The sequence below is a fragment of the Vicugna pacos genome, chromosome 6 (genome assembly GCF_048564905.1).
Source record: "Vicugna pacos chromosome 6, VicPac4, whole genome shotgun sequence".
NCBI lineage: Eukaryota > Metazoa > Chordata > Mammalia > Artiodactyla > Camelidae > Vicugna > Vicugna pacos.
In genome coordinates, this window is record NC_132992.1 from 21,715,266 (window position 1) to 21,738,221 (window position 22,956).

At 33.6% G+C, this 22,956-nt stretch overlaps 1 protein-coding gene across 4 annotated transcripts in view; it reads left to right on the top strand.

The window, feature by feature from the left end:
- TTBK2 (tau tubulin kinase 2) overlaps positions 1-22,956 on the top strand; it is a 119,736-nt gene that overhangs the window by 13,736 nt on the left and 83,044 nt on the right. For all 4 annotated transcript variants that reach the window (XM_072962600.1, XM_072962601.1, XM_006201706.4 and 1 more), the window contains exons 2-3: positions 14,774-14,909; positions 19,141-19,288. In XM_072962600.1, coding sequence (XP_072818701.1) covers positions 14,841-14,909; positions 19,141-19,288 — 217 coding nt within the window. In that variant the 5' untranslated portion in view covers positions 14,774-14,840. The remainder of the gene's footprint in view (positions 1-14,773; positions 14,910-19,140; positions 19,289-22,956) is intronic.

Sequence of the window (22,956 nt, forward strand, 5' to 3'; positions counted from 1 at the left end):
TATTTTCAGCTTTACTTTGTAATACAGAACTATCTTCCAAAGTACGTGCTACTAGCAGTGCATGAGAGTCTTTTCTGTTTATTTTTAAATAATTTCCTTTTTGGTATTCACTGTGATAATGCTTCCTTTTTTTTATGTAGGTGGGTACTCAAAATTTGCTTCAAGTCACAACACATTTGGGAACTAGTTTATACTTTTTACAGTCTAGAAATAATAGGTAGCATTCATTTATTTTTACTTCCTTTTTGATCAGCTGACTTTTCTGTTAACTTTAAGAACAAAATTATAACAATGCAAATGCTGTAATTTAATTTGTAAACATAGTTGCAGAGTAATAATTTCCCTTGCTGACAAAAACATTTTTTATGAATTTGATAAGTAGTAGTTGCATATTAGGTTTAAATTCTAGGCTTCCATGCAAGCATGATTATTCCCTTTCATCAACATTAAAGCAATACAAGGACTGTTTTAGACAGCATTATGTCTGAGTGTGTCTGAGTTCTTCCTCTGTTGGTTAAGAACCATGCAAAATGACATACTAAGTAATGGTTACCATTTATTGAACACAGTCAGTAGTCAGTATGGCAGGCACTATGATGAATAAACACTTTACATATATCATATGTAAATCCTTAAATAGCCATTGTTGTTATGCCTTTTTTATAGATGAGGAAATAGAGGTGTAGAGTTTAGTAATGCATCCTAGGTTACATAGCCAGAATTTGAATCTGGGCAGTCTGGTCTTAATCTCTATTTTGTGAGGGGTCCCTGGCACTAAAAGACAATAAATACACTGCAGTATTAATTTCTCAGATAATATTCTTGTAGGGAATTTTCTTCATTAAGTGTGGTTTGGTCTGGCTTATGTTTTTGGAATTCTAACACAATTTTTTATCCATTTGCCTTTGTGTCTCTTAACATTCTTATTTTCATTCTCCTTTTAGGGCTCATTTTTTCTCTCTGTTGTACTTGTATATATGAATCTATATGGCTTTGAAATTATATACAGTTTGATGCCTCATTTCAGGTAGTTAATTAAATTACTTCACGCAAATATGTATTGATTAACTGCAAAGTTCATAATTTTTGATTATGGCAAAGGATATAATATCTCTGATATGGTCTTCATTGTCAAGGAGTTTGTCATTGACAATCTAGGAGAGTGTCAATGTTTACTTATTTGTTAGCCATTTTTCTTAATCTTTTTCTATCTAGCAAATGTTTCAAATGACTTTTCACCACATGGTATTTTACAAGTTGAATCTCCATTTAGTTTGTTCTGTCCGTATTTTGATCATCTTTGGGTCTGTTTTGGCAACTCCTCCAGATTTAGCGTCATTGTCTGAATTCATTAGCATGCTATTTACTTTCTATTTTAGGTTGTTGAGGATATTGCCAGGGAGAAATATATTTAATTTCTCTCTTGCAGTATCTCATTTTCTTGCACCAAGATTATTTTAAAGCTATTAGTGTTACTGAGAAAAAAATGAATGCCAAGTAATTATTTGACAGCATTTATACTGCAGCCAATTTACATTAATTTTTTCAGATATAATTCATGATGTGGAATCAAAAAGAACTTGTGGTTCATGCACAACTTTGAGAAACTATTGCCCTATATTAATGAAGCCTCGTGTGTTATCTATTCCTGCATAACAAATTATCCAAAACTTTGTGGTTTAAAACAACAGTTTATTATTTCACAGTGTCTATGGGTCAGGATTTTGTGTGTGACTCAACTAGGTACTCTGTTTCAAGATCAATCACAGGCTGCATTTAAGGCTGTAGTCATCAGAAGGGTCAACTGGGGAAGGATCTCTTTCCACGCTGACTCCAGTCGTTGTTGGCATGATTTGGTTCCTTATAGGTGGTTGGACTGAGGGCTGTTGGTACCTTTTATAAATGGAATCATATGCTAGCAGAGGTTGCCCTCGGTTGTTTGCCATATAGGTCTTCCCTTGGGGCAACATGGCAGCTTTCCTCATCCAAGCAAGCAAGTAGGAGGAGCCAGAGAGAGAGAGAGAATGAACAAGGAAGATGCCACCGTCTTTTACATCTGGGAAGTGACATCCTGTCATTTTTGCTGTATTCTGTTCATTAGAGGCAAGTGACTAGATTGTCCATACTCAAGGGGAAGGAATCAACAGCATGAAATAGGGATTATTGTGAACCATTTTAGAAGCAGTCTAGTACACCTTGATAGCTTATAGGATTCTGGGCTTTTCTCTTAGGGTCAATTCCTAATTGGAACAAGTGTATTCTTAGGTTTATATCAGTGTCTTAAAGGACTCTACCCAGGATACCATGATCTTTCCACTGGTAATTTAGAGTGAGATACTGAAAATTGTTTGGCTTTCATAGTTATGTCTCTGAGGAGTACCTACTAGTGTTATTTAAAATTTAGACTTTTTGTGGTAAAACATACATATGATTTTCCATTTTAACCGTTTTGAAGTGTCCGGTACAGTGGCAGCAAGTATATTAACATTGTTGTGCAACCATCCCCACTATCCATCTCTAGAACTTTTTCATCTTCCCAAAAGGAAACCCTGTACCCATTAAACACTAAATCCCCATTATCTCTTCCTTGCAGCCCCTGGCAACTACCAGGCAGAGACTGCTTTCTGTCTCTGTTAATTTGACTAATCTAGGTACCTATTATAAGTGGAATTATATGTTTGACCTTTTGTGACTGGCTTATTTCTCTTAGCATAATGTCTTCAAAGTTCATTTATGTTGTACCATGTGTGAGAATTTCCTTCCTTTTTAAGATTGAAAAACACTCCATTGTATATATGTGCTACATTTTGTTTATCCATTCATCTGTCACTTGGGATGGACACTTGAGTGTTTCTACTTCTTGGTTGTTATGAATAATGCAGCCCTGAACATTGGTGTACAGATATCTTTTTGAGTTCCTCCTTTGATTTTCTTGGGGTTATATACTCAGAGGTAGAATTGCTTGATTATATTGTAATTCTGTGTTTAAGTTTTTGAGGAACCTCCAGTACTGTTTTCCATAGTGATTGCACCGTTTCACATTTCCATCAGCAATGCACAAGGGTTCCAATTTCTCCACATTTTTGCCAACACTTATTTTCTGTTTTTTTTTTTGATAGTTATTCTAATGGGTGTAAAATGGTTTGATTTGCATTTCTCTAATTAATGATGTTGTGCTTATTAATCGCATATTTTCTTTGGAGAAATGTCTAAGTCTTTTGCCCATTTTAAAAATCAGATTATTATTTTGTTGTTGAATTTTAGGATTTCTTTATATGTTCTGGATATTAACCATTTATCAAATAGATGATTTTGCAGATATTTTTCTCCCATTCCATGGTTTGCCTTTTCACTCTGTTGATAGTGTCCTTTGATGGGCACTTCATCAAAATTAAAAAGTTTTTAATTTTTGATAGTCCAATTTATCTGTTTTTTTCTTTTGTTTTGGTGTCATATCCAAGAAATCATTGCCAGATCCAATGTCATGAAGCTTTCCTCTTATGTATTCTTCTAAGAGTTTTGTAGTTTTACTTCTTATATTTAGTTCTTTGATTCATTTTCAGTAAATTTTTGTGTATGGTATAAGGTAAGAGTCCAGCTTTATTCTTTAGCATATGGATATCCAGTTTTCCTAACACCATTTTTTGAAAAAATTGTTCTTTCCACATTGAATGATCTTGGTACCCTTGTCAAAAGGTCAAAAATTTTTGATCATAAATGTAAGGCTTAAAATTTTAACTTTTAAAAATAATGTTTTTCTCTTTATTGTAAAAATGCATGTTTGCTATAGTAAGTTCATAGAAGAGGAATCCTCTCCAAAAAGATAATTCTGAATAGAAGTAACCATTGTTAATAGTTGGTTAATATCAGTTCAAGTTTTTTTCTATGCATAATTTATATATACACTTTTAAAATTAAAAATAGGAATGGGATTATATACTATTTTATAACTCACTTGAAACATAAAGACTAACTTTCCATGTTTAAATGTTCTTCTACAAGTTGCATTTTAAATTTAGTTTCATTTTTAATCAGAGTTACATACATATGCATGCAATTAAAAAGTTGAATGATTTTATGCACTTCAGTATACAAAAGGAGTCTTCTGGCCTCCCCACTCTGCCCTTTTTCCAGCCCTGCAAAAGTACTCACTTTTAGCACTTTTTGCTGATTCTCTTGAGATTTACATCTGTACCCTCAAACTTAACATTGCTGCTGATTAATTTTAAAATTTTAGTCACTATCTATTGGCTTTCCACTATGGAAGATGAGGTTTAGTTTTTTCACTGCCTGTCTCATTGTTACCATGGTTAGATCCTTCTGTTTTCCATTAATGTTATATTTTAATTTTGGTTAGGGTAGTATTCAGAGTTTATGACTCTGTAAATGGTTTTGACATTTAAGCAGAGTTTAAGTTATGACTCTGTAAATGCTCTTGACATTTAAGCTATGAAATTTATATCTACATCTGTATCTATGATATAGATATATGAGTACCTTTTCTTTCCTACACTAGTTTTTGTTTTTCCTGGAGCTGATAATTATATTGTGTTTTTCTTTGATTAGTTTTCTCATCCTAATTCAATCCAAACCAGTTGTACAAGTCTCCTCTTAATGCATTCAGAGTTAAGTGGGTATTCTACCAATAGCATCATCTATGAGAAATCTCCCCTGAAGTACCTCTTATCTTAAAGGCTAGGGACCATGATTTATTCATCTTATTATTCTCAGTTTTTAGCCGGGTACTCATCATAGTTTATTGAAATAATGATTGGTGAAAGTTAAGATTGTAGAATTCAAAAATATTTACTCATTCTAATAAGTTTGTATACATCAAGATTATTAATAGATTTATTCAGATACAGATCTATAACATAATTTAGCCCTCAAACTCTTTGGTCTCAAGACCTCTTACCAATCTTAAAATTTATTGAGGGCCCTAAAGAGTTGTTTGTTTTAGTATGGATTTATATGTGATAATATTTACTATATTAAAATTAAAAATTAAAATTTGTTTATTTTAAAATAATAAAACTGTTATATGTTAACTATTTTACAAAACAAAAACAAATTGGTGAAATGAGTGGCTTTGCTTTACATTTTTTCAAGTCTCTTTAATGTCTGGTTTGATCAAAGACAGCTGGATTCTCAGTACATCTGTGTTCAGTCTGTTGCAATATGCTGCTTTTGGTTGAAGCATATAAAGAAAAATACGGCCTCATACAGATACGCTATTAGAAAAGGGAGGAATATTTTACTATCTTTTGTGTTGGTTGTGGATTTTCCTTTTATAAGTTAAGTTTATTTATTAAAAAAATTAACATATGGCAAATGACTCATGGGTTCTATAGCTCTATGAGTTCTAGCACATATGTAGATTAATGTAACCCTCAGTATAATCATCATAATAGTAATAGTTCTCTTAAGTATTCATAATAGCTCCACACTCTCTGCAGACTCCTTCATACTATCTCTTTGTAATCGTTACCTCATCCCACCTGTAACTCTTGGCAACCACTGATCTTTTCTCTGTCACTGTAGTTTTATCTTTTTGAGAATGTCATATAAAATAATTAAACTGTGTAACTTTTGGAGACTGGCAAATGATGTTGAACATCTTTTCTTTTCTTTTCTTTTTTTTTTGTTTGTTTTTTGTTTTTTTAGGGGGGAGGTAACTAGGTTTATTTATTTATTTATTTTTAATGGAGGTACTGGGGATTGAACCCAGGACCTCCTGCATGCTAGGCATGCACTGTACTACTGAGCTATACCCTCCCCCTGAACATCTTTTCATGTATTTATTTTCAATCCATATATTTTCTTTGGTGAAGTGTCTGTCTTTTGTCCAGTTTTAAATTCGGTAATTGCTTTTCTCAATGTTGAATTTTAAGTGTCCTCTGTATATTTGGATACAAACCCTTGGTTAGATATTATGATTTGCTAACATTTTCTCCCAATATGTAGCTTATCTTTCCAGTTTCTTAACAGTGTCTTTCATAGAGTAAAAGTTTTCAGTTTTGGTGAAACTCAGTCTATCAGTTTTTTTCTTTCATGAAATATACTTGAGGTGTCATGTCCAAAACCCTTTGCACAAAGATTTGCTCAGGTTTATTTCTAAATGTTTTATATTTTACGTTTAGATCTGTGATACGCTGTGAGTTAAGTTTGTATATAGGATTTGAGGTTTAGATTGAGGTTCTGTTTTTTACATATGGATGTACAGTTGTTTCAACACTGTTTGTTGGAAATCTATCTTTTCTACGTTGAGTGGCCTTTGCGTCTTTGTCAAATATCAGTTGGCCTAGAATAGGCAAATCTGTAGAGACATAAAATAGGTTAGTGGTTGCCAGAGACCACGGAAAGGAGGGAATAAAGAGTGACTGCTGATAGTATGGGGTTTTGTTTTTGGGATGGTGAAAATTCTGGCATTAGATAGTGGTGGTGATTATACAACCTTGTGAATATACTATAAACCACTGAATTGTACACTTTAAAATGATGAATTTTATGGTTATGCAACTTATGTCTCCATTTTTAAAAAGCTAAAAATAAAAAATTTGGCCATATTTGTGTGGGTCTATTTATGTACTCTTCATTTATCTATAATATGTCTGTTCTTTTGCCAGTAGCATACTGGCTTGATTACTGTAACTATGTAAGTCTTAAAATCACGTAGTGTGATTCCTCCAACTTTATTACTATTTTTCAAAACCATTTTGAGTATTTTGGTTCCTTTGCCTATCCACATATATTTTAGAATCAGCTTGCCTATATAAAGCCTTTTGTTTGAATTTCAGTTGGAATTTTGTTAAATCCGTTCATGAGTTCGAGGAGCTTTTTTTTTTTTAGATGCCCTTTATCAGTTTGAGAAAATTTCCTTCTAAGTTTGCTGAGAGTTTACATCATGAATTACTATTGAGTTTTGTCAAATGCTTCTCCTGCATCAAATGATAGATCATGTGGTTTTCTTTAACTGTTAATCTGTTGGAATTTATGAACTGATTTTTGAATATTGAACCATTCTTGCTTCCCCAGGATAAATCACATAACATTGAAGTGCTATTCTTTTTAGGTATTGTATATATTGCTGGATTTAATTTGCTAATATTTTGGAGATTTCTTTGTATCTATGTTCATGAGGAAGATTGGTTATTTTCTTGTATTGTCTTTGACTGTTTTTTTTTAATCATTTATTTTTATAAAATTTCCACACTAGGCATTACTTTTTTTCCCCCAGCTTTATGACTGTTTTGATATCAGGTTGATGCTGGCCTCATGAAATGAGTTGGGAAGTGTTTCTTTCCCTTCTATTTCTGGGAGAGATTGTATAGATTGTTTTATTTTGGTTGGTAGAATTTGCCAGTTTCATCTCTCCATTATTAAGTTCTAAATCAACCAACTTTTGACCTAAGAGTTTTGACAACCATTCATAATCATTGCCTACAGTATTTCATTAGGTGTTGCAAAATGGTGAATTTTTAATTGTGATTCTCAATGATTTGGTTTCCTTGAAATAGTGTTAATACTCTAGGAAAGGCAAGATAAATGCTTGACTTATTTTCTTTTTATTTATGTTCAGAGTAATGAATTAGTACCCTAGCAATTGTTTATAATGTCTAATGAGTTGTTTTTGAATATCATTAAGAACTTATGGATTATTATGTATTTCAATTCATTGCAGTCTTTATTCTTTTGAATGTCAATTTTTCTTACTTTAAACCAGTAAATGAGCCCATTCCACGTAGCTGTGTGTCCTTTTGCCTTGACTCCACTGTCTTGAACAAAGTTGGATTTACCTTGACGATAATGAAGCTTAAACTTAAGGGTTCTTTATTTGCATGGGTTTCTTTCAAAACTTTGGGGTCAAAGCTTTAGTATTTGGTCATATGGATACTGTAAAATTTGCAAAAGTAAGTTTTTTAAGATGGGGGCCCACAAAACCTGAATCTGTCCCAAGTCTTCGGTATATTCCCTGCTTTCGAGCACAGCAAGATTCCTAGGCTCATCTTTTATATTTCCTGCCCAAATTTTAGAAGTAGCCATTTCTTCAGGGAGCTTTTGCTCTTTTTTTTTTTTTTCTTTTGAGAGAAATGATATTTGGAACCCTAGATCTAGAAATGCTTGATGCTACTGGACTACATTGCTTCTAGGACTTCTCAATGGTTAGAGTTGTGAAATACATATTTAAATAAAGATCATGATACTTTGTTCATGTTTTCTTCAATGAAAGATTGCAGGATTTTTACTTGTCTTTTTTTTTTTTTACCTTTTTTTGTATCTCTTTATGATGAAAATGTTGACTCTTAGTGACTTAATATAATCACTTATTTGCTGTCCTGCAGTATACCTATAATAGTTTTAAAATAACAGAATTGATATTATTTCTAACAATAAAACTACTAAATGCTGTTTTGAGATTTCTTTGTAGTTCTTTTATTCCTTATGATATTTCCCAGTAGGGATATGAAGTCAAAAATAGTGTATTTTAAAGCCTCATGCATTATTTTCTGTGTGATTATACCACATACTTGACATGCAGTGGGTTCTTGGTTTAAGTTTGTTTTAAATTTCTAGAGATTGTACCCTTTTTAGTTTTAGTATTTTTTTTCTTTTTTATGATTTATTTCGTCTTTTAATTGTCTTGAAGGAAGAGGTCGCCACTCAATGTCTGAACAAAATGCTAAATTTATTGCTCTCATCCATACAGGGAGAGCTGTGAAACTTAAAGTTCAAAGGCTGGTGAAGTGAGAGTGTTAAGAAACTGGTTGAACTTTGGTTATGCAAATGTGGTTATGGAATGTGGCTGTTACTGATTGCTTGACTTTCCAAAGTGTGGTCACTAATTGGAAGCTGTCATTGAAAGACTGGGATGAGTTTAAAGCCAGATCTGATGATTACTTTTTGCTGTGGCCCTTTTTTGAATTTAGAGTATAAGAATTTTTTTCTCATATGTAAAACAATAATTTTGGTTCCAAAATCAAAACTATATCAAAAGATACATTCATAGAAGTCTGACTTCCATTCTTATCCCCTCCATCCTGTTTTTCCTTTCTTCTGGGCAAAGTTTGGCAAAAATAGTCTGCAGGCCAAATTTAGCTACCTACCTCTTTTTGTAAATAAATTTTTGTTGGAACACAGTTGTATTCTTTTGTTTGCATATTATCTATGGGTTCTTTTATGCTAAAATGGTAGAGCTGAGTAGCTGTGATAGAGATTATATGATACATAAAGACTGAAACATTCATTATTTTGGCTCTTTGCTGAAAAAAGTTTACTGATCTCTGCTGTAGAAAATCACTTTCATCACTTTTTGGCTTATGCTTCCTTTCTTTTTTAAAAAAGTAAAAGCAAATACATTAATATGCTTAACATTTGCCTTCTTTTTTAAAAAAGGTAGCATACTATAAACACTTCACTGCATCTTACTTTTTTTTAACTTAACAGTATATCCTGAAAATCACTCTGTGTCAGTATATCTCTTATTCCTGAGCTAGTACTACATTACATAAGTGAACCACTTTATATTTAACCGATTCCCTATTGATAGGCTATTAGTTTTTCCCCTGGCCTTTTGTAATTATAAGTAACGTTATAGTGAAAAGCCTTGTGAAGAAGTCATTTCACTAATTTTGCCATGTACCTTTGGATAGTTCCTTGAAGTGGAATTGCTGGATTAGAGTTTAAATGTAAATTATGTTACTCTGCTGAATATCACCAGATTCCCCTGCACAGGGTCCATACTTTTTTTTTTTTTTTTTACTGTGGTAAAGAACACATAACATACCGTTTACTATCTTAATTGTTTGTAAGTGTATATAGTTCAGTAATACTAAGTATATTCTCATTGTTGTGAAACAGATTTCCAGAATTTTTTCATCTTGCAGAATTAAAATTCCATACCCACTGAACAACAGTACCCTCTTTTCACCTCCCCTGCTGCTCCTAGAAACCACATTCTACTTTGTTTCCATGAATTTGGCTATGCTAGATATCTCAAATAAAGGGAATCATAAGAGCATTTGTCCTTTTGTGACTGGCTTATATCACTCAGCATGTTCTCAAGGTTTGTTCACATTGTAGCGTGTGACAGGATTTCCTTTTTTAAGGCTCAAAAATATTCCACTGTATGTATATTCCATATTTTCTTTATCTGCCATTCATCTGTTGATGGACATGTGGGCTACTTCCACCTTTTGGCTATTGTAAATAATGCTGCAGTGGGCTTGAGTGTACAAATATGTTTGTCTGAGTCCTTGCTTTCAATTTTGGGGGTTATATGCCCGGAAGTGGAATTGCTAAATCATATAGGAATTGATTATTTAGTATTTTGAGCTACTGCCATACTGTTTTTATACAGTGGCTGCACTATTTTATATCCCCACTAGCAGCGTTCAAGGGTTCCAGTTTCTCCACATCCTCGTCCACACTTGTTATTTTCTTTTTTAGATAGTAGCCATCCCAATAGGTAGGAGGTGATTTTTCAGGTGGCTTTCATTTTATAGTTATCTAATGATTAGAGATTTTGAGCATCTTTTCTTTTTTTTTTAATATTTTTTCTTGATTTATAATCATTTTACAATGTTGTGTCAAATTCCAGTATTCAGCACAATTTTTCAGTCATTCATGGACATATACACACTCATTGTCACATTTTTTTCTCTGTGATTTATCATAACATTTTGTGTATATTTCCCTGTGCTATACAGTGTAATCTTGTTTGTCTATTCTACAATTTTGAAATCCCAGTCTATCCCTTCCCACCCTCCACCCCCCTGGTAACCACAAGTCTGTATTCTCTGTCCATGAGTCTGTTTCTGTCCTGTATTTATGCTTTGTTTTTGTTTGTTTGTTTTTGTTTTTGTTTTTTAGATTCCACATATGAGCGATCTCATATGGTATTTTTCTTTCTCTTTCTGGCTTACTTCACTTAGAATGACATTCTCTAGGAGCATCCATGTTGCTGCAAATGGCATTATGTTGTCGGTTTTTATGGCTGAGTAGTATTCCATTGTATAAATATACCACATCTTCTTTATCCAGTCACCTGTTGATGGACATTTAGGCTGTTTCCATGTTTTGGCTATTGTAAATAGTGCTGCTATGAACACTGGGGTGCAGGTGTCATCCTGAAGTAGATATCCTTCTGGATACAAGCCCAGGAGTGGGATTTCTGGGTCATATGGTAAGTCTATTCCTAGTCTTTTGAGGAATCTCCACACTGTTTTCCATAGTGGCTGCACCAAACTGCATTCCCACCAGCAGTGTAGGAGGGTTCCCCTTTCTCCACAGCCTCTCCAGCATTTGTCATTTGTGGATTTTTGAATGACGGCCATTCTGACTGGTGTGAGGTGATACCTCATTGTAGTTTTGATTTGCATTTCTCTGATAATTAGTGATATTGAGCATTTTTTCATGTGCTTTTTGATCATTTGCATGTCTTCCTTGGAGAATTGCTTGTTTAGGTCTTCTGCCCATTTTTGGATTGGGTTGTTTATTTTTTTCTTATTGAGTCGTATGAGCTGCTTATATATTCTGGAGATCAAGCCTTTGTCGGTTTCACTTGCAAAAATTTTCTCCCATTCCGTAGGTTTTCTTCTTGTTTTACTTCTTGAGCATCTTTTCATATGCTTTTTGACTAACTGTAAATCTTCTTTGGAGAAATATTTATTCATGTCCTTTGCCCATTCTTCTAATTGAGTTATTTGATTTTTGTTGTTGAATTATTCTTTATATATTCTGGGTATTAACCACATATCAGATATATAGTTTGCAGTTATTTTCCTCATTGCATAGATTGTCTTTTTTGACATATAAAATTAAAAAAATTTTGATGTCCTGTTTATCTATTTTCTTTGATTGTGTTTTAGGTGTGATGTCTAAGAAATTGCTGCCTAATCCAAAATCAGTGGAGATTTATGTCTGCATTTTCTTCCAAGAGTTTCATAGTTTTAGCTTTTACATTTAGGTCTTTGATCCATCTTTAATTTTTGTATATAATGTTAGGTAGGGGTACAAATTCATTCTTTTGCATATGGATATGTACTTGTCCCAGCCCCAGTTGTTAAAAAGGATTCTAGATCTTTTTAATCTTTCTATCTTTTGTTTTTTACTTTTAATATAGAATGTTACAAACGTACCCAGAAATAAATAGTATAATGGATTTCCATGTACTCATCATACAGGTACAAAAATTATAAGAATTCTGTTATTCTTACCTCATTTAATTCTCTACCCCAGCACAATAACTCTTTTTTCCCCTTAGAGTGCTTTAAGGCAAATCTAAGACCTTTCATCACTTTGTACATTGGTATTTTATTTTATCTCTGACAGAGACTTTTAAAACATAACTACATTACTATTATTGCACACTACAAAATTACCAATTATTCCTTACCCAAGTGGATGCTTAATTTTCTCTGCTTGCAAGCTGTAGTCTTAGGTTGATATATATTTTATTTCTTATAATGTGCAATGTAAGCATTTTATTTTTCATATCATTTATTTTGGATCATTTTGTCATTTATGTGGGTCGTTTGTTCTTTAGGATCTGCAGCACTGTGGATTTAGCTGATTGTATCTTCATGTTGTTATTTAACACATACTTCTCCTTTATTTTTGTAAACTGATAATTAACTCTAGAAGCTTGATTAGATTTACATTCTTTTTTTTTTTAAGAAGCCAGAGACATCATAGGTGGTACTGAGAAAATTTTGTTGCATCATATCATGTTACATTTTTTTTTTTAGTAATGTTAAAGTTGATCAGTGAATTCAACTTGATCCTTCCATATTAAAATTCTCCTACTTTTGATTTCGTGGCCATTGATGGTCATTGCCTAGATTCACTATTTAAGCAGGGAATGGAAAAATGGTGATTTTCTAATCGTATCATTTTTCTGCATTTATTAGTTGTGACTATTCTCAAAGGCAAAAGTTGCCCTCGTCTTCTCTTTGGTTTCCCCGAAATACTGTTCATACCAGAAAGGCAGGATAAATGCTTAATTCTATTTATTTACCAATTTTCAGAATAATGAGTTGTGCCTTAGTAACCTCCAAAATTGACCAAAGAGGAATTTTCTGTTTTTTTTTTTTTAGTGTCATTATGAACTCATGGGTGTTTATATTTTTGATGTTTTCCAATCATTGCAGTCACCATATGCTCAGATTGTTTCATCTTTGGCAAATGAGAATCCTTTCCATTGTCTCTGATTTCCTTTTGATACTTGTAGCAGTATTGTTAACATTTTTGCTTTCTGATTTGACAAGATGCCCCAGGTTCATTATGTATAATTTCCTGAGCCATACCTGGAATAAGCCATTTCTCCAAGGATCCCTGATTGCTTTTGGTGGCAAGTGCTGTTTAGAGTTCACAATCTGGAGGCAGGGGTTCTCATTGCTACTGAGTTATCATCACTTTTAGGCCTTTCCAGGCCATCTACCACAGTTTTCTGATTGTCCAATACTTGTTATGTAGTTGATTCTTAGGGGCATTTCTGTGTGTTCATAACTGTGTGTTTCCTTTGGCCTTGAAGGTTACTTTGGCTGAATAGAACATACTTTGCTCACATTTCCTTAGATATTTAAATATATAATAAACTGTGCCAATGTATATCTCAGATTTTTTTCCTTTATATATAGTTTGTACTTTCTGCACAGATGTCCAATGAATTTTTTCCCCTTAAAATTCAGTAGTTTTACTGGACTGTGTTTTGATGTTGACCTACTGAATTGTTTTCCCTAATATGTAGTATTATATTTCAACATGCAGATTTAGTCTTTTTTTAATTTCCAGAAAATTTGCTTGAATTACAGTGGCTAATATTTGTTCTATTTCATAGCTTTGGTTTTAGTTTGAGTGGCCTTCTATAATTTGTATTTTGTATTTACTTTGCGTTTTATCTATCATTTTTAATTTCTAAATTTCCCTTTAATTTTTTTCATTTTTCTCCTTTATTTTTTCTTTCTTACTTGTTTGGTGTTTTCTCTCATATCTTTTCTGCTTGAGTCTTCATTTCTTTTTCTTTAATTTCAGATCCTTCTCTGAATTTGCTCAGATTTGTTTTTATGTGTCCCTGTTGCCTAGCTCTCTCATTTAAGAGCTTTTAAAATTATGATTTATGTTGTTTTAAAGCTTCTTTTTCTTTTTTTGAGTTTGTTCTGGAATATTAGGTCACAGTTGGTTTTTTTAGGCCATATTTTTCTGCAGTATCCTCATTTTCTACAGGTATGCGGTCATGTTATTATCCTTTTATTTATTTATTTTTTGTTAGCATATCATGGTATTGGGTTTGATCTTTTCTGTGGCTCATGTTTATTTCCAATGTGTTTTAAGTGTATTATGTAACATTAAAATTTTATTAATGGCTCTGATGATTTTAATCTCTAAGTTACAACCTATTAAACTGTATGCTGTTATAAATTAGGTACCAGGTCTTTTTCTTAGCAATATGTTGAACTAAGGATAGTAGTGTGGGTCAGCTACTACTGATACTGTGCCTGCCCTGTATCTAGCAGTCTCAGTTCCTGTAAATTGTATTTGTGTTGTAACATAATGGCTTTTTAATGTTTGGCTTTTCACTGGGCATCTGTAATGGAAAGATAAGTACTTTTTTTTTTATGCACTAAATACATTTTGGAAATGATTTCGTGGGATTTTCCCTCCTTTCCAGGAAAGCAACCTAATTAATGTATAGGATTAGTAGTGCTACTTGGTGCTGGGGTGTTTGTGTTAATTAGTTAGCTCTGATATACTGCTACTATTTCTTTTGTTTTAGGTTAAATGGAAACCACCCTTGGGAGCTGGATGCCTGCGTAGCCATTCTGCCACATCAGTGAATTGCAATGAGTGGAGGAGGAGAGCAGCCAGATATCCTGAGTGTTGGAATCCTGGTCAAAGAAAGATGGAAAGTGGTGAGTATTCATCAGGGAGAGAGAGGGCCGGTAGGGGGGTGGGTAGGATTTATTATCTTGATAAAAATAGCATTTCATTAGGAAATAGTATGTATATTTGCTTATATGGCTAAAGCAGTTATTTTCAGTTCTTTTCCAATGATTAGGTTCTGTTTATACTCTAATTCTTACTCTTGCTTCATATAGTAGTAAAGTTTCCTAACCTCTGATAGCTAATATTGAGCAAGGTAAATAAAGGTGTAATATTAAGCAAGATAAATAAAGGTGTACTTAGGGAAGGAACATTTAAAAAATACAATGAACTGCCCTTTTTTATTTTTTAATCTTGTTAAGGAAATTTATAAGTATACGTTAAAATACCAAGACTAATAAAGAACCCCCATGTACTCATACACCAACTTAAACAGTTATAGATTGATAGTCAGTCTTGTTTATCTCTTCAACCTCTCTCCTACAATATTTGAAGCAAATCTTTTGTCTTAGCATTTCTCTGTATGTACTTCAGTATATATCTCTAAACTTCTTTTTAAAACATCATACCATTTTCATATCTTAAAAAGCAATAATTTCTTCATATCATTAAGTATCCTTCCAGCTTTCACATTTTCCTAGTTGTTTTTAAAATTATTTTAAATGGTTAAATCAAATCCAAAAAAGTCTGAATATTGTAGTTGTTTGACATCACTTAAATTTCTTTTAATTTCTAGGTTCTTTTTCATCTCTCTTTTTTTTCCTTAGTTTATTTATTGAAGAAACTAAGTTATTTGCCTATGGAATTTCCCAAAGTTTGGATTTTTTTTTATTGCTTCAATGTGCTGTTAATATGTTTCTCTATCTCATGTATTTTATGTAAACTCTTAGAAGCTTGATTAGATCTGACTTCAGGTTTGTTTATTGAGATGGGGCATTTTTTTCTTAATGAGTATTGTGAACTTTGGATGGGAAGCACATAATGTCTTACTGCCCATCATTTTTGTGGTGTTAGCACTATTGATCATCATTGTCTAGGTCTGTTAAGTCATTAGCAATTGCAGATTGGGGATATTCTGTGATTCCTTCATTTATTAGTTGAGACACATCTATGAAGAGAAATTTCCCATCATTAACTACTTGATTACCCTGAGATACAGTTTGACTAAGAAACCAGGATAAATGCTTGATTCTTTTTCTTAATTTGCCAATTTGCAAAATAATGAATTGGTTTCCTAGCATCTTAAAAATATAATTAAGAATTCATGGATTTAAACATATTTAATGTATTTCAGGCCATTTTAGTTACCATTCTTATTGATGCTCAAATTGTCTCATTTGCCCAAGGGGACATCCTTCAAGTTGTCTCTTGAGTCCTTTTCACATGATCCCAATAGTCTTTTGATGGCTTCCTTGCTCTGGAGTTGGAGTCTGCCATCTCTCCTCCTCTGAGAAAACTATTTTTATTTTGGATATGTTTAAATATATTTTATTGCTGCCTAGTATTTTGTTAATCAAAGTTTTGTTCCATCAACAGGTTTAGCAAAGCTATTTAATAGTTTCTTTAGTCTATCAACAGATTGGAAAAATAAGTTTCCTCTTTTAGAAATAAAAATTTTGTTTCTGTGGTACACTGTTTTTACTGATTAGGCAAATCAGGAAGCTTTGAAAATTTACTTGAGTAAATATAAGAAAAGAATCATGTTGTCATGGCCTGCTGCAGGGAGATTCCAGCAATTGGTAATCTTTTATGTAAGTCAGGCATGAGTGGTGCTTTGGTGACAGCTTTGTTCTCTGTTAAAGGTTGACTATTCTCCAGTAGACATATCAAAAGGTGACAGATGAAGCTATGCCTGGCATAGTTGCTCTGTCCTGATAATTAGAGCTGATATATGTGTAGTGCATGACCCCAAACTTGAGAGGCATAGTGGCATTTTTAGGAAGAAATCATAGGTTCATTGTTAAGGATGGTTTTTTGGTTATCAGTTGTTATATAACAAACTACATCAAAACTTAGAGGCTTAAACCAGTCGTTTATTTTGCTCACAGTTTTGTGGATTAAGAATTTGGGAAGAGTTTGCCTGAGTGGTTTGTCTCTTAGCCATGCGGCACTAGCAGGTTTGGTTGGATTGGAGGATCCACTTCTGGATGGCTTCTTTGGCGCCTTGGGATCCTTAGTTCCGTTACCCCTAACCTAGAAGCTCATTTTCTAGGACCTCTCTACAAAGCTATGGCTTCTCAGGATGGACACACTTTTTACATGGTGGCTGGCTCTTGAGAGACAGGAAATAGAGCTTCAGGGCTGGTTAATGGCTATTCTCAGAAATGACTCAGTGTTACTTTGGTGTGTTCTGTGTGTTAAAATAGTCAGAAGATCTACCCAGGTTTAAGAGAGGGTGGAAATGGACTCTACTTCTCGGTAGGGAAATGGTGAGGTCACATGGAAGAAGAGCAGAAAGAATGGGCAATAGCATATGGCCATCTTTGGAAAATGCACTCTGCCAGTTTTTTAACCTCTGTTCTTTACCTAATCTGCATACCACCATCGTACTAAATTGCCTCTTTCTCTTTGCTGTATAAACATTGGTGATGTCTTAGAGCTTTGATAAGTTCGATTAAAAAAAATTAATGCTCTATTATTGTTCGGGTGACATTGTAGGAATAGACTAAGAAGCAAAATCATTTACTTCAGCCTAGATTTTTTGTCCTGTCATTTGGTAAGGTTCTTTGTGAGGTAGAACACGAAGACATCTTGCATCACAGACCATAATTAGAAAGATGTTCCTTTGGTACTGTTTTATGAGTTTTTTAGGTTATATAAGGCTTTGTTTAGTGGACAAAATATAAATAATCATAAGAACCAATCAGAGCCCAACAAAAAGCAATTTGTTTAACTGAAATTAAGTTCTGGAACTTGTTTTTAGTCTCAAACTCTTATGAGAGTTTCACATGGTATCTCTTTCCCATCACCAGACCAGAATAAGGAAGAATAATGGCTCATATATACAAAACAATAAATAATTATTTAGCAATAATTATATGGTTACCACTTTGCTAAATGCTATGGGGGGGAATAAAAAAGTAGAAGGAGTGGCCCTCTCTTTGAAGAAGTTTATTTCACTGTACAGGCTAGGACATAGACAATGGAAAATTAAAGTATGCGTTAAAAAGCCATATAGTGTATTTATACAAGTGATATCTGATTTATTTAGCCTAGTAAAGTGATTAATTAAATGATTAAGCAAATAATTCCTATAGAAATTCAAAGGTAAAGAAATCAGCCTAGATGCGGTAATCAGTACAGACCCTGTGGAGAAAGAAGGAAGGCTTGAGGTGAGGCCTCTGTGATGGTTAGGATTTAGGATCCTGTGCTTCCAGTGATGACTTTTCATTGTATCACATCCTAGCTGCTCGATAATATAGTAAGGAGAAGACTGGTTTTCAGGAAATGGAAGAAGGCTAATTTTATGCTGTATCTAGCTTGAAGTGTATCACCTACCCTCCTCCCATCCCAATTTCTCACAGCTCTGCAGTTTGAGTTGTCACTAACTCTTCAGAACTTGCTTATAATATTTGGGCCAAGATCCTAATATTCCCCAGTTAAGCTAACACATTTTATCAGGAAGAATATTAAGTGTTTGTTGAAAGTATTTCATTTGATTGAAATTTACTATTACTTGAATATATTAATATAGAGTGAACACTGGGGTAGTTTAGAACAAGAGCTTTATGCCTATAAAGCTGAGACACCTTGTTCAGTGCCTCAGAGAGGAGGGTAAATGGTGCTGAGAATGCTGGGCTCTGGCTGCCCTGCCCCTCTTCCGACCTCCCCATTTACGCATGTCAGTCAAGTTCCAGATAAGATTTCAGTTGGCAAGAAGATTTTATGGGTTTAAAAAGTCTTTAAATGATTGCCTTAGAAATAAAACAAATCTGGTTGTTGAAGGGCATTTGTGAGAAGTGAAGCTTTCAGATATTGTGCTTTTTGTGATGCTGGCTGTAGACCAAATTTCAAATTATTTGTTGCTGAAATAATTTCATTACTTTTTGTGGGCAAACTTGTGGGGAAAGATTTTGATGTTATTTCTAGGTGTTTTTGGCGTATGCATAGTTAATTTAGTAGCAATATTGAGATCTTTTATCATAAAATAAGGATAGTCAAATCATATATTATTGTCTAAATATGAGAGGTGAATCAGTTTCTAATTAGAATCTTCTAGTAATTTTGTGTGTGTATGTTCTTATTTTATTTCCTATGCAGTTGAGGAAGATTGGGGGTGGGGGCTTTGGAGAAATTTACGATGCCTTGGACATGCTTACCAGGGAAAATGTTGCACTGAAGGTGGAATCAGCTCAACAACCAAAACAAGTTCTGAAAATGGAGGTTGCTGTATTGAAAAAACTACAAGGTAAGCTGCTTTGTATGATATACCAATTTATAATTTATTGTTCTCTTTGGTGAGCCTCCCTAACTATCAGTTGAATATTCTGATGTTAGCTTGGTATAAACATGTTGAACATTTTTCTCTTGGAAATGTTATTACTAGCTAGTAGTTGCAATAATTAGACTTTGGGAATTTCTTTTTGTGGTGAGTTAGGATGAGAGAGAGAGAATTATCTGAAACATTCTACTCTAGAAAGTGTTTTCATAATGCCTGTTATGGTAAAATTTGCCTTTAAAAAAAATAGCCAAACATAAATAACCTACGAGTTGTTTTTTTGTGTTAAACATGCTTTAATAACATTAAGGAAGCTGCCTTCAAATCACACTGCAGGATGGATTGAAAATAATAGTACTTGTTATGTGTTGATTTCATTAGCTTCATTTTCATCAAGTAACTCTTTCTGACCCTGTCATCATTTTTGAGGTCCATTTTACTACTTGGGTCCCTATTTTTTAACTACAAGGATAAATAATTTTTTCTGACATCAGTCCAATGATATTAAACCCTGAATTCATTGCCAGTTTGATTCACCTTTATATTTTCAGTTTATGACATAATCTGATATTACTGATACTTAAATGTTTTATCTGAATCAAAATTAAGTAGGAGTGATTAGCACATTAAATGTTCTTGTTAGACTCTAGAAGGCTTGGTATTATTATGGTACATTTATTAGTATCTAAAGGAATTTAGTGCCAACATACAGAGCAAAGGAAGTTGCTGTGATTGGTGGAAATAACTCTGGTAAAAAGAGCAAGGACAAAAATGCTACGTAGCTTTGGACCCTCAAATTCATGGCTGTTTTGTCTGTAGAATGAATGTGCTGTCTTTGTGAAGCCCTGATGTTTGGAATTCTAGTAAATTTCTGTCTGTTAAGTTAATGAAATGTGTATTATGTATTGTTTCAATATCTATTCTTTAAATCACTGCCCTTTGCCGTAAGCTTTCTTACTGTCCAAGATTCTTTTCTCCTTGGCTCATTTGACTAATACATTATGCTAATAAGATTGTAGATCTGTTTTATGGTTACTTTCAGCCCAAACTTAGCTTTCCTGAAACATGGGATATCAGGAAGACAGTGGATAGATCAGCACCCATTTTCACTACTAGAAAAACACAGATGATTGGAGAAGGAAGAACAGAGAGAAGAATGGTGCTCTCTCTTTCTCACATCTTCTGCTTTCCCCCTATTTCTTTCAAGCTGTTCTCAGCTCAGTCACATAGAGACCACAAACAGGTGCAGCTGGAGCTACCTTTTTGGGTTCTGTTTTAATCTCAGGCAAGTCTGTAAAGGGCATGTCAACATCAGCTTGGCCTGGATAGTGCTACTTTCTGTCTGTCTTCTACTTGGTCCTGAGGAGATGCTTCCAGGTGAGGCAGGATACATCTCTGTAGCCCTTTCAGCAGGTTCTCCTGCCTATTTTGGCCATAGTTTACTCAGGATTCTATGTAATAAAGATTGAAGAACAGTTTAGTACCTTTTAATGGATGAATTAGGGATCCTTGGATGCTGAGGCTCTCCTTTCCTTCTGTCTGTTCATACTATTTCCTAATGTTATAGTACGTTTTTCTGACCAGCTTATAACCACATGACATCCTGTTCCTCAGAACTTTTCACTTTCCAAAAATAAATAGATTTTTTATCTTCTGTTCTGTATTTCAGTGAGGCAGCTTTTGACTTTCTTTCTTGGCTTTCTAACTGTTTCTTCTGCATACTGATACCTCACAACTTCTTTTTGTTGAGGGTGCTTTAGAATCTGGGCCCTTTGGGAACATTTTTATGGGACTGAGCTGCTTGCCCTTTCCTTCCTGTTGGCATAATGACTTCTTGCTCAGTGGCCCTAATAAAAACGCTAAATGTGTAAGGAAAAGGTATCCAGAGGCTAACCCTTTATAAGGTTGGTTGGTTTAAAACTGATGTTCAATTTTTGATAGCTGGTATAAGAATTTATTTCTTTATAGGATAGAAAGATACTTTATGATGAATTTACCCTGAACTCTAAGTTTTGTTCCTTTTAATAAATTAATCCCCCTTTTCAGAATTCTCATAATGTCTTTTCCTGGATTCCCTCAGATCTCAGTTTTCTCTCAGTCTTTCCTGTACTTAACAATCCTAGATTCCCTCAGCTCATGCATAATTTCATTACTAGTATGTTCCTTTCTCATTGGCCCTAATGTGTTGAAGGCCTTAGCATTTCCCCCCATCTTTTCTTCTGAATGACCTTCCTCATGCTACTGCTGCGAATTGCTCTCTTTTCAAAGCTCTCTGAACTATTCTAGTTGTGTCCTACAGTTCTCTATTGAATCAAGCTAGACTCCTGAATTGTACTTGGGATTTACAAAGGTGTCTGAATGTTTTAGTTGCTTCTAAACTCTACCACCTGTCAACAGGCCTATTAGGTAGTACTTCTACACTCAATTATTCTCTGAAGTTTCCCTGTTAAATAGAACTGTAGAATTTATTAAGCTTTTCCTTTTATTAATATAATTATTCAGAGATACATCTCTGTATAATAATTCATTTGTGTTTCTTCTCTCCATTTGTGACTATTCTTTCAAAAGTTTATTTTTCATTGTATTTGCTTTGAAACTGCAAAGGGGATAATTGCCTCACTAGTCTGTTAGATTCTTTTTTCTCCCTTCTCTCTCATCTTAATAAATATTTCATGGTGATATCCTACCTATTTTCACTTCTCTACTTTTATGATCTCTTGAGGTCTAACTCACCATACCATTCTTTTTTTTTCTTTTTAATAAATACAGTCTTATTTGCAGTGCTGGTATAAAAGGGAAAAAAACCTTCTGTCCTATGATTTCAAATCTGATCACTAGTAATTCTGCAGTACTTACCATCAAGTACTTTTTAAAAAGTTAGATTTCCTTTCTAATTTTAACAAAATTTGATACATGTCTAGAGTCCTGCAGTGAGACAAGCAAATCTTTAATGTTTTTCCCCTAATTTTTTATTATAAAAAATTACAACTTATACAAAAATAGAGAGAATTGTATAATGAACATTCATGTACCCAGTACTCAGCTTCACTAAGTGTCAACATTTGACCAGTCCTCTTGCATCTATTGCCTACATTTTTTTCCCACCTTGCTGGCTTATTTGGAAAGAAATCCTAGACGTCATATCATCTGTAAATATTACAGTATATATCTTTATCTAACAGATAAGATCTCCCTTTCTGTTTTTTAGTGAAAAGATTCTTTATTTCAGAGTCATGAATTATCAGCCAGTTAAGGAGTCTGTGGAGCTGAGATGGGGGTTGTTTGGACATATATCAAAATTTGACAGACATTACTTGGCGCTTTGTTGATGATCAGTGATTTTGTGAATCCATTAAATTATATCTATTGGAACATAGAAAGTCTTAGTCCTTTATTCCTCATCAAAAAAAAAAACCTGGTATGAGAACATATTAGAGGTTGTTTATGTTAAACATAAGGAAAATTTGGGGGTATCTCTATTATTGGAAAAGTTAAATAATAAACTGTGGAAACTCTTCAGGTGACCAGTTTTAAGAATGAGGTTGGAGAGTCTCATTGGAGAGGAAACCCATGTTTCAGTTCTTCTTCTTTTTTTTTTAATTAATAGACTTTATTTTCTGTAATTGTTTTAGGTATAT